This window comes from Myotis lucifugus, unplaced genomic scaffold, assembly GCF_000147115.1.
Source record: "Myotis lucifugus unplaced genomic scaffold, Myoluc2.0 scaffold_341, whole genome shotgun sequence".
Classification (NCBI taxonomy): domain Eukaryota; kingdom Metazoa; phylum Chordata; class Mammalia; order Chiroptera; family Vespertilionidae; genus Myotis; species Myotis lucifugus.
The window spans coordinates 402,078-414,447 of NW_005871389.1; the positions used below are offsets into that span (position 1 = coordinate 402,078).

The 12,370-nt window shown below is 51.8% G+C and overlaps 1 protein-coding gene across 1 annotated transcript in view; it reads left to right on the forward strand.

Moving 5' to 3' along the window:
• The window catches only part of CATSPERD (cation channel sperm associated auxiliary subunit delta), a 46,885-nt gene extending 35,374 nt beyond the window's left edge, over positions 1-11,511 (forward strand). Inside the window, exons 16-22 of the mRNA XM_023764646.1 lie at positions 1,397-1,475; positions 2,761-2,813; positions 5,911-5,985; positions 6,828-6,956; positions 8,429-8,606; positions 10,180-10,337; positions 11,274-11,511. Of these exons, the coding sequence (XP_023620414.1) occupies positions 1,397-1,475; positions 2,761-2,813; positions 5,911-5,985; positions 6,828-6,956; positions 8,429-8,606; positions 10,180-10,337; positions 11,274-11,511 (910 nt within the window). The remainder of the gene's footprint in view (positions 1-1,396; positions 1,476-2,760; positions 2,814-5,910; positions 5,986-6,827; positions 6,957-8,428; positions 8,607-10,179; positions 10,338-11,273) is intronic.
• Positions 11,512-12,370: the final 859 nt, after the last annotated feature.

Sequence of the window (12,370 nt, forward strand, 5' to 3'; positions counted from 1 at the left end):
TCCTGATGGAGAAAAGACAGAATTAAGATGAGCAATAGGAATAGAAAATGAAGATAAAAGTATGAATACAGAAGCTACTTTTTAAAAATATATTTTATTGATTTTTTTCAGAGAGGAAGGGAGAGGGATAGAGAGTTAGAATCATTGATGAGAGAGAAACATCGATCAGCTGCCTCCTGCACACCCCCTACTGGGGATGTGCCTGCAACCAAGGTACATGCCCTTGGCCGGAATCGAACCTGGGACCATTCAGTCCACAGGCCGACGCTCTATCCACTGAGCCAAACCAGTTAGGGCCAGAAGCTACTTTTAAAGTGAGAAAACATTATATGAAGCTAGGTGACAATAAAACTGAATGTCAGATGTTCTTTTTTTCTGTTAAACCTCACCTGAGAATATTTTTTCCATTAATTTTTTATTTTTTTTTAGTAAGAGTGGAAGGGAGGGGAGAGTCAGAGAGAAACATTGATGTGAGACACATTGATTGCTTGCCTCTCACACATGCCCTGACCGGGGCCAGGGATCAAGCCTGCAACTGAGGTATATGCCCTTGACCAGAATCGAGCCAGCAACCCTTCAGCCCATAGGCCGACCATCTAACTACTGAGAAAAAACCCAGCTGAGCCAGATGTTCTTTTCAACAAGTTATCTATATATATCAAAGTCTCAGTGACCGGTCGACAGGTTGACCAGTCACTATGACATGCACTGACCACCAGGGGCAATCTCAACACAGGAGCTGCCCGCTGGTGGTCAGTGTACTCCAGCAGCAGGAGCTCTGCTCAGCTGACCGAGATGAACAGGTCAGGGATGAGCGGGAGTGGCACCTCCCTGGCCCCTTGCCACTTCGTGCACTTCTACATCCCTCGTGGGATGCCAGCTTCAGCCTGATCCCCGCAGGCCAAGCTGAGGGACCTCCCGGTGCACGAATCCATGCACTGGGCCTCTAGCTTAAAAATAAATGTTGACTTGTGCACGTGCAATACATATGAAGCTCTCGCTGGCACCAATCACACATGTGTGTTTCGATCTGTCATTGTCAATCATGAATTTGGTTGACACTTCTATTATAGAGAAATGGTGAATAGTGATATTAAAATATTTCTTCTAATTAATTTCCTCTCAATGTGTACGTGTCCATGCCCTGGGCCACTAGTTATATATAAGTGAACAAAACTGATTCAAGAAGAGGTAGAAACTCAAGGGAAGGTGGGGTCACCATATGTGAGCAGAGGTCCTCAGTCAATTTTCTGGTGTGTCAGAATGGACGGACAGATGGATGATAGATAGATAGATAGATAGATAGATAGATAGATAAGCAAATAGATGGACGGGTCGGCAATTCTTTCTACTGCAACACCAGTGTACAATAACCAACACTCCTTTTGCCTTACAGCATAGAGAGAGCCACATTCTCCACCATCACTGTGGATATAGCCAACAAGGAAATTTCGTGCGTGGACCTCAAGCCACTGGTATGTCCCAAACCTTTGCTACCCCATATCCTTTGTCATCAGTGTTACGAATGGCAGCAGGCCTCGATTGACTTCTCCCTGAGGGGCTGGCCACGCCCACATTCAGGATGTGGAAAGGCAGGTGATCCTCTCCCCGGGGTCACCGCCCTCCTCAGTTTTCCCCCAGGGCTGCCACTCGTGACTGACCACCCTGGGAGCAGGTGTGTGAATCCTGGTCCTTGTTGGTCATGTACCGTCAGCCCCCTGGCGACTCAGGTAACAGCTCCTAAGAGAAAAAACTGTGGCTCTGGATGGGTCGGTTTGCAGTGGAGGACTGTGTTCTCGGGTGAATACTTGCCATCTTTATGCATTAGCCGGGCCTGGGAGGGGCGGTCCTGTCAGCAAGGCCCCAGGAGCCAGAGCATCAAGATGACAAAAAGAAGAAAATATAGTTACTACAGTGGGTGAGGCACTAAGAAGATGGACCTGAAACAGGACACCCTCCTTGGCTCAGTGGACAGAGCGTCGGCCTGCAGACTTAAGGGTCCCAGGTTCGATTCCAGTCAAGGACACATGCCTTGGTTGCAGACTCAATCCCCAGTAGGGGACGTGCAGGAGGCAGCTGGTCAATGATTCTCCCTCATCATTGATGTTTCTCTCTCTCTCTCTCCCTTCCTCTCTGAAATCAATAGAAATATATATTTAAAAAGATGCTAAAGTTTATATTGTCTATTTACCACAATTTTTGAAAAATTGATACAAATCTTGCATGCTTTTTTATGGTTAAGCCCATGTTTGTCTTAAAATAAAGGTCCCTTTTCAAATAATAGTCTCCCTGTCCTGTGGATTTAGATTCCCTAGTAGATCACTGAGGGTACCGCCACATCCCAGTTTGAGAAGCACATCCCTAAGGCTGTCAGGCTAACTCCATATTGGTCTTTCTCTTTTCTGTTTTTCATTGTAATCCCTCCCTCCCTCCCCCTTCCCTCCCTCCCTTCCTCCGCCCTCCCTTCCTTCTTTCCTTCCTTCCCTACTTCCTTTGCACTCTGTATCCCAAACATTGTGCTGAGTTTATATATTGGGTTCTGGTCTCTTCGAAACTCCTAAGAGGCAGGTCAGCAGTGGGGGGACCTCAGCTGTGCCCCTGTGCTCGGCAGGCTCTTCGGGCCTGAGCTCCATGGGGCCGGTCATAGGCACAGTGAGTTCCCGCGCCAGTGTGTCCCCAGCTGGCCTTCAGTGTGGCTGGGCTATTCGTGGCCCTCACTGATCCGGTTCTCTCTCTCCCTCCCTCCCTCCCTCTCCCCAGACGGCGCTCATTTCCATTGGCTGTGACTTGAAGAAAAAGATCGTTGTTCAGAAGTAAGTGTGTTACTGATATTGGGGTGGTGGGGAGTGGGGTGTAGGGATGGGGTGGGATTGGTCACCGTGGCTCCACAGTTGCTGAAGTGCTGCATCCTGTGTACTTGTGTCTCTGCTCGCCGTTTCCACCATAAACAGGCGCTAGTCTATACTATTAGGTCGGGTCTGAGTTGCTTGCACAGCGGGCCTCCTCCTTCCCTGACTCGGCGACATTCACATTTTTCCCTCCTCCCTAGTCATTTTCTCTTCCTGGGCCAGTGACGGCGAACCTTTTGGGCTCGGCGTGTCAGCATTTTGAAAAACCCTAACTCAACTCTGGTGCCGTGTCACATAGAGACATTTTTTGATATTTGCAACCATAGTAAAACAAAGACGTATATTTTTGATATTTATTTTATATATTTAAATGCCATTTAACAAAGAAAAATCAACCCAAAAAATGAGTTCGCGTGTCACCTCTGACACGCGTGTCATAGGTTCGCCATCACTGTCCTAGTCCTTCCTTTTAATTCCTTATTTCCTCATTTTAAGCAGAATCATGCCAGGTATTTTGTTTTAATTGCTTGATGAATAATTTGGGAACTTTGCCTCCAGTGTCCACCACTCCCCCAGGGAATGAGGCCATGGGAATCCAAGAAAAAGACCAAATCTGGCCTGGCCGGTGTGGCTCAGTGATTGGGCATCAGCCTAGGACCCAGGGGGTCGTGGTAGATTCCAGGTCAGGGCCATGCCCAGGTTGCAGGCTCCATCCCCAGTGGGGAGTGTGCAGGAGGCAGTCGATCAATGGTTCTCTCTCATCATTGATGTTTCTATCCCTCTCCCTCTCTCTTCCTCTCTGAAATCAATACAAATATGCTTCAAAAAAACAACACCAAAGTCTGAAGATTGGCCGAGTTACCAGCCTTTTGCCCTTCAGGCAGGGTCTGGGTAGAGAGGGAGCCCTAATCTGCAGCACTGCCAACCCCCCTGGTGTAAATACTCCCAGGGCACTGACGCCCGGCTGCCCCATGAGCCATCACAGAGGTCCCGATCCTGCAACTTTGCAGTCGGCTCCAGGGCCCATCAGGAGTGGACCTTAGTGCTCCCTGCACAAGGCAGTCACACACTCAGGTGATGACCCCCCCCTCCCCCCGCCGCCCATGGAAACACTTCACTGAAGCAATAAGTTACTCATTTAGAACATGTGTGTAGGAAAGGTTCTTAATACAATATTTAAAAACTTTTGCCTTAGAGAGTGGGAAGGTATTTGCCACATACGTAACCAACAAAGGACTGGTAACCAGAATTTATAAAGAATTCCTACAAATCAATTTAAAAAGGGAGAGAGAAAGCCCTGGCAGGATAGTTCAGCTGGTTAGAGCGTTGTCCCGATATGCCAAGGTCGTGGGTTCGATCCTGGTCAGAACACATACAAGATACAACCAATGAACGCATAAATAAGTGGGGCAGCAAATCCATGTTTCTTCTTCTCTTGCTCCCTTCCTCTACCTAAAAATCAATACATTAAAATAGAGAGAGAGAGGGAAACGAACAGACCAAAAATGGGCAAAGTCATGTCTAAAAAAGAAAAGAAAAGGAAAGGAAAGGAAAGAAAAAAAGAAAAGAAAAGAAAAGGAAAGGAAAGAAAAGAAAAGAAATGGAGGCTGATAGCATGTGACAGGATGCTGAGAAGGTGGTCAAGCCCGCTTAATAGGGAAAGGAAAATGAAAACCTGTGTTGGAGACCACATCCCCCCACAGGAGGGGCTGGCAGAGCCTAGCCAGTGGCGAGCCCGGGGCGGCTGGGGCCCCTCAGGCAGCTTCCGGAATCACAGGAACTGCTGGTGGGCGCGCACACATCCCGCTCCTGTGGAAGCACATCCTTCAGTCAGCCCTTCCACTCATGCACATTGTACTGGTGTAGGTTCCAGAATGTTCCCTGCAGCATTCTTCTTCTCCATCCTCACCTGAGGATATGCTTATTGATTTTACTAAGCGGGGGAGGGGAGGAGGAAGGGAGGGGAGGGGGTACATCGATTGGGGACCAAACCCACAACCCTTCAGTATAAGGGGCAATGCTCCCAACAACTGGGCCACACCGGCCAGGGCTGCAGCATTCTTTTCTTTTCTTTTTTTTTAACTATTTACTTTTTTTACAGAGAGAGAGATGATTGATTTGTTGTTCTACTCACTTGTGCATTCATGGGTTGATTTTTGTATGTGCCCTGATGGGATTGAACCCCAACCTTGGTGTATCTCAGCCCATGCGCTACCGGGCCAGGGCCTAATAGCACCAAGCTGGAAGCATGCCAACTCAAATGTCCATCGACTAGAGCGAGCACGTCAAACTCGCGGCTGGTGGGCGCATGCCTCGTCTATCATGCCGGCCGCGAGTGTGACATGCTTGGACCTGAGGCTGGTAGATGAGGTATGATGTTTTGATACAATGGCCTAATGTGGCCATGAAAACAAATGAGGCAGAATTAGCTGGATGGATCGTTCTAAAGACATAAGAGAACACACATAGCATGAGTCTAGTCTTAAGAAGACAAAATCAGGCAAAAATCAACTAAGGATGAATGCCCAGGTGGCACAGTACATAGAAGAACAAGGAAATGATGGTTTCAAATGTCAGAACACCCAGTGCCATGATTTTGGCCGTAGGGCTCCTTGGAGAAAGGGCTGATTCTAGGCTGGGCAGATAAGATGCAAGGTAAGCCTGGAGTGCCCTGGCCGGTGTGGATCCGTGGTTAGAGCATTGGCCTGTATACCAAAGGGTCTCCGGTTTGATTCCCAGTCAAGAGCACATACCAGTTCAATCCTAGGCCCATGCAGGAGGCAACCAATAAATGTGTCTCTCTCACATCAGTGTTTCTCTCACCCCCCTCCCCCTTTCTTTCTCCCCGTCTCCCCTGTCCCTCTCCCTCTGTTCCACTCTCTATAAAAATCAATGGGAAAATATCCTTGGGTGAGATAAGCCTGGAACATCTCGGAGAACCAGAGAGTAAGAAAGGGCTCGAATATCAAACCAATGGGGCATATATGTCAAAGGGAAGAATTCATGCTGCTTCAGTTCTGTGTGGGGTCAGCAGCGCCTCACCCCCTTTTGTTGCTTTCAGCGAAATCTCAGCCTGTTCCGAAGGCAACCTCGACCCCGTGGTCCTTCAGGACAATTACAGCTACGTCATCGAGAAGTGAGCCAGCTCTTTTCCTTCACCCCCTCCCTCCTGTGACCACCCCCATCTTACAGACCCTTCCCAGCCTGTGGCCGGCTCCGCTGAGCGAGGAGAGCTGGCCAGACACTGTGGCCAGAGCAGGAGGGGGTGGGAGCCCAGGGGCGCCTCTCAGCCGTGCTCTGGTCCCTCGTGCCACCAAGAGGGCATGGAAGGGGCTCAGCCGTCTTAGCACCAGGCTCGGGGAGCCCCTCCCTGCTGGTGCAGCCCCCCCCCCCCCCCGCTGTGAGAAGACATGGCCTTGGATACAAACCAAAAGTCAGTCAGCTGTCCAGGGCCACGGCCAAGGCCCATACTGGCGCGGTTGGGCTTACTGACCAGTGTGGCTGCAGTCAGGCCTCATGAGGCACAAAGGAATGTGTGAGTCAGGGGTCTTCATGGAAAGAGAAGTGACAGGATGTGTGTGTGAGACAGACAGACAGAGGGACAGAGAAACAGTGAGAGAGACAGAAAGACAGAGAGGGAGGGAGGGAAGGAGGGAGGGAGAGAGAAGGCACACATTTTTTCTATTAAGGCCTTTGAATGCACCTGCCTTGGGGAGGGCACTCTACTGAGTCCAATTGATTTAAATGCTAATTTCATCCCCAAAAAACACTCTCATGGAAACATCAGAATAATGTCTGACCACACATCCAGGTTCTGGGGCCCCACCAAAGGGGCCCCAAAAAGTTACCATCGCAGGGGGGCTGGCTGCTGCCCCCTCCTCAGCTCCCTTCCCCTGGAAGCAGCTGAGCCTGGAAGAGGGGGTGGGGTGGGCACCGGGCCGCCTGGAGGGACCTCACCCCGGCCCCCTCTCTGCTCAGGGAAGCCTACGACCCCAACCTCCAGGGCCAGAAGGCCGACCAGGACCTGGTGGTGCACTACCCTTACGAGAAGCTGGGCTGTCCCCTCCTCGTCCCCTATGACACTCCCTGGAAGCCCGTGGTGGAACTGTAAGCTCCCTGTGAGGCTGGCGGGGAGGCGGTCGGCCATGCTCCCTGCTCCCCGCTCCGCCTGGCCCTTCAGGTGCCCCCATCGCTCTTGGATAAAGCTCAGTCTTCCCCTCAGCCCCCTCCACCCCCAGCCTCTCCAGCCCCACTGGCCCTCTGCCCAGCTGTACCCTCTCCCTACCCTGTTCTTGCCCCCCCCCGCCCCCAGCTCTCAGCTCAGACAGCCCCTACGTGCCCACCCACCCACCGTCTTAGCTCCCGTGGCCATGACAACATTCCAGGGACGGGGGCGAGGGTTGGGGGAGGCCTTAGACGTCAGACGTGACTGTCTCTCAGTCCTGGGGCCCCAAGTCCAAGAGCAAGGAGTCAGCAGGGCTGGTTCCCCGAGGCTCCTGCGCCCCACGGCCGCCTCCTGCCTCCTCGGGTGGCGGGAGCCAGTGAGCCCTGGAGTCTCCTCTCCTCCGGGGTCAGGGCCCCTCCAGACAGTCACCCTGGGGGCTGGGGCTCCAACATCCGAATTTGGGGGACATACTTTGGTGTCATTCCTGCATTTTTTCGGGTGATGGACGGTCCAGTAAGGTCACTTCAGCACAGGCCCTCGGGGGCTGGGACCAGGGCCCCCAACCCCGTGGTGGCCCAGGACTCTGTGGTGGTGGAAACGCCCCATAATTCTGGGCCACCCGATGGGCAGCCAGGAGCTCCACGTGGCCACTGGGCACTGGGCACGTAGCCAGAGCACCTGGCTTTCCGTGTGACTTAGTGGGAACTAATTGAAAGAAGCTCATCGGCCTGGCCTATCACCTGACTGCGTGGCTGTGGCCAGACGGAACAGCTCACGCCGCAAGCATTAGGTCAGCCCCTCACGTCTTAGCTCCACCTGTCCCACTCGGCGCCCGGGTAAAATCCCAGGCAGACACACAGGACCGAGGCGTGGCCTAGGGGCCAGCCCTGGCTCAGAGCCGCCATGCGGGGATGTGTGAGCGGGGTGAGGGCAGGAAAGGGTCCTGTCCGAGGAGGTCAGCTCCGCAGAACGTGCGTCCGAGCAACGGCGCCTTAGAGCAGCCCTCCTTACCGCCCTGGAGGGAGCCCCGCTGCACGCTGGCAGATGCTCGTCCAGAAAACACCAGCGGACTGGTGCGAAGGGCGTCGTTCATGGTTTACTTGCTTATTAATTAATCGGAATCTTTAACAAACGACGTCATTCGGTGGTAGGACATCACACCAGTGTCTCCCAGGCTCTGCTCACGTGTCTCCTCCCCGGAGACGCCTCTGTGCCCACCCCATGGAAAATCTCAATGCTTGGCCCCCTCCCGTGCCCCCCCCCACTCTGTCCCGCCTGCCTCTGCTGCGTCCACCTGTTGACCATCCACGAGTGTCCGCCGGGGGCGGGATCCCCGCCCCAGAACGGTCTCCTAACCCACGGCTGCCTGCTCCCTGCACAACCCCAGCCCCGCCGCTCTGTGCGTGTGTCCTAGGTGGCAGGGAGAGAAGTTCCAGGAGGTTGTGAAGGCCGAGTACGTCTTGCTGGAGGTGAACGGGCTGTTCACATACACGTACTCCCTGACGGCGAGGACCGCGCGCTGCAATTCCCAGCCCCAGAACTGGTCCACCATCATGAAGGACTTCCAGGGCTTCTTCACCTGGGACCGAGAGGTAGCAGTCACTCTTCCGATCGTTTGGGTCCGTCTAGCTGCTGTCACAGAATACCACAGCCGCGGGCTGTGGACAGCAACATTTTATTCTCTCCCCCCCTGGGGGCTGGAGGTCAAGGTCAAGGTGCTGCAGACCTGGTGTCTGGGGAGAGGCCACCTCCCTGGTTCCTTAAGTGACTGTCTTCTCCCTGTGTCTCCACGTGGCCGAGGGGCGAGGGAGCTCTCAGAGGTCCTTTCATAGGGGCACAGCTTTTAGGATCTAATCACCTCTCCAAGCCCCCCATCTCCTCGTACCATCCCCTTAAGGGGTTAGGGGGTTGTTTTTGTTTTGTTTGTTTTTTAAATATATTTTATTGATTTTTTACAGAGAGGAAGAGAGAGAGATAGAGAGTTAGAAACATCGAGAGAAACATCGATCAGCTGCCTCCTGCACACCCCCTACTGGGGATGTGCCCGCAACCCAGGTACATGCCCCCGACCGGAATCGAACCTGGGACCCTTCAGTCCGCAGGCCGACGCTCTATCCACTGAGCCAAACCGGCTTCGGCAGGGGGTTAGGTTTTAACATGTGAATTTTTTTTTGGGGGGGGGGAATACCAATATTCAGTCCACAGCGGGTGTGGGGGGCGGGGAGCACAATGGGAATGTAAGACCTGTGACTCCTTTGGGAATCTCTCCCAAAGGCTTTGGCCAAACATTCAGAGCTGTGGGCATTGCTGATCATGTTCTAGAACCATCCAAATGCCCATTTCTAAGGGGCTGATTAAATTTGCCATCTGTTCTGCTCAGCGAGCATTTCTATCATGCACATTGGTTTGTACACAACTGACACATAAGGACACAATGTCAGTAAAGGGAAGAAATCGCATTAGTCCTTTTGGGATGCACATTAATCATTTCCATCGACTGAGTCCCTCAACTCCGAAGGCACAGACACAGCGCAATGCAGCAACGCTCCCAATAGGTGATGCTGGCTCCCACACCTGGGCCCAGTCCTGCCTGCAGATTCTTGGCTCCTTTTTAAAATCCGCACTGGAGGACATGGGGTTTTGTTTCAATGATTTTTTTAGAGAGAGAGGGAGAGAGAGAGAAACATTGATGTGAGAAACATCCATTGGTTGCCTCCCCTACATACCCACAACGTAGGTATGCTGGCCTGATTGGGAATCGAACCCGCAACCGTTTGGTGCATGGGACGATGCTCCAACCAACTTAGTCACCCAGCCAGGGCGTGGATCCTTTTTTACACCCCCTTCTGTCATGCGAATTTGGTCATCTGTTTTGTTGGTGACATTGGTTTTACTTGTGTGGTGTTTTTTTTTTAACGATGTGAAATTCACAGAACACAATGAGGTTTTAGAGCACACACTCCTTTGTCTTGTACGTTCACAATGTTGCACAAACGCCGGGAAAGCAGAGGGAGGGGTGAAGCTGAGCAGCGTCCACAGCCACCTCCACAGGGACCAGGAGCACGCGGCCCTGGCCTGAACCCTGGGTGGCTGGTGAGCAAGTGGGGCTGACTGTGGTGCTAGCATGGCTTTCCCCAGCTCCCACACCCCTGTTCTCCTCCCCAGAACTATGTGAGCTGCCACGACCCCAACAATAACAATCCCTTGCAATGGCCTAACGTCCCATATCAGATCTTGGGAGGCCCAACAGAAAACAAGATCATTTTCGACCAAAGGAATGGAATCTATGTCTTTATCATTTATATCGTGGATCCGTACTATAGGTGAGTAGGGCGGGGTGGGGGAAACCGCCCTGTGCCCAGGGCCTCTGGGAACGGCTGGGCACATCACACGTATGGGAGACCCATTCTCCCAATGGGGGCCACAGTTACCCTCTCATGCCATATCTGGTGATGTGAAGGAGCCAACTCAGAAATGTTCAGGGATTCTGCAAGCCAGTTGACTTGAAATTGGCCATGGTGGGAGTATTTACACCAGGGGAATCAGTGCACAGTATCAACCAGAACTCTCCCACCCCAGAGCTGGCTGTTGAATACTTACCACCCATGAGGACTGAGAACCTCCTAAGTCATATCTGGTGTGCTTATCTGGGTCATCAGTGTCTCCCACTGAGAAGGGAATCATGGGGGCCCATTCTCTCCCTCCATCATCTATCCCTTTAAGACAGGTACAAACTCCACCTCCCAAAGCATGTGGAGACCCTGACTTCCCTAGAGGCCCCACATCCTGGACCAGAGGGACTAGCTCTGAGGTGGCATTGGGCAAAAGGCATAGGGGTGGGGACATCCAGAGGAGAGAGGGGGCTACCTGTGAGATGTGTCACCTCCTCCTCCTTCACCTGCCTCCAGTAGAGGCCTCAGCGAGTTCTCCCAACCCCTGGCCCCCCTCCTGGGGCGCCCTTCCTGCCCATCCTGCTGGCCGCCAGCCTCATGGATGTCTGTGGCTGTTGTCCTGCCCCCTCTCCACTTCCACACTGTAATGGAACCTGGGTATAGAGCAGGGGACTCCAGGGGTCCTGGGGGGGGGGGGCATGACCGCTGCCAAAATACACAAGAAGAAGGCAGGCTCAGGATGGATAGAGTTGAGTGGATATATATGGGACCTGCTGTCCTGGTAGCGGTCCAGGGCCCTCATCTTGGTGTTAATGTTTTCTGGGTAAAGGCAATGTCCCATGGTCTCTCCCCACCCACCCCTTGCAGCTACTGTCACCTGACGACCACCTTCAGCATCTACGTGTACGGGGCCTTCCCACTGCCCATCCTCCATCCTGAGATCACCATTACCCTGATCATGATAACCATCCTGCTGTCTGTGTGGCTGGCCTACATGATCCCCAAATGGCTGAACATGGAGCAGGGCCACAGCTTCAAAGGGTACTGGGTCAGTCTGTGCAACAGGTGCAGAAAGTCTTGTGCGTGTTTCCAGTTTAGGCGCTGAGGTGCACTGGAGGCTCAGAGTTGTCATAATAAATTGCATGCAAAACAAGCAGGTGGCCTGAGCATCAGTCATGGGTGGTGGTTTCCTGACACCTACTTGCACTGCTCTGCCTTCCTCAATATGCTGGTGTCGGGGTTCCTCTCAATGGCAGCACCTCCATCGGCTGTAACAGTCAGGAGGGGGCGGCCCAAACACTAATCAAGAGGAGCGGGTGACGCAGAGCAGCAGGCACACATGGAGTGACAGGCGGCCTCAGCAGAGGGTGAGACAGTGACATGTGCTGTTAGAGAAGGTTAAGACCCAGGAAAAAGCAGTGGAGTCCATGGAAGATTGATGGATGAAATTCCATATCTTTGTTTATAAACCCTAACACATGTACAAACAAACATATAAAGGCATGTTTTATATAAACACGAATAAAATTTTTAAAGCATATATTTTATTATATATGTTATTTATACATATGCATGTAGGTGATGCGCACATATGTATACATACATGTCTATACATATACACGTGTATGTGCATGATATGTAGGGATATGTGTGTACATGCATACATAGGTAGACATAATAGGTACTCGTGCATATAGTATGTATACATATGCATGTGCATGTCTGTGTAATGTGTATACACTTATGTATACATATATAGTATGCACACACAAGTATATATATGTGTAGAGGTAAGCATACATGTTTGCACATACATACTTTATTATGGCTGTATATATACATAAGCATGGGTATATACCTATAAGTAATGTAAATACATGCATGTGCACACATGTATACACATTCCAATACATGTGTGTATAGATAATATTCTACATAGATGCGTGCATATATTCATGCACATG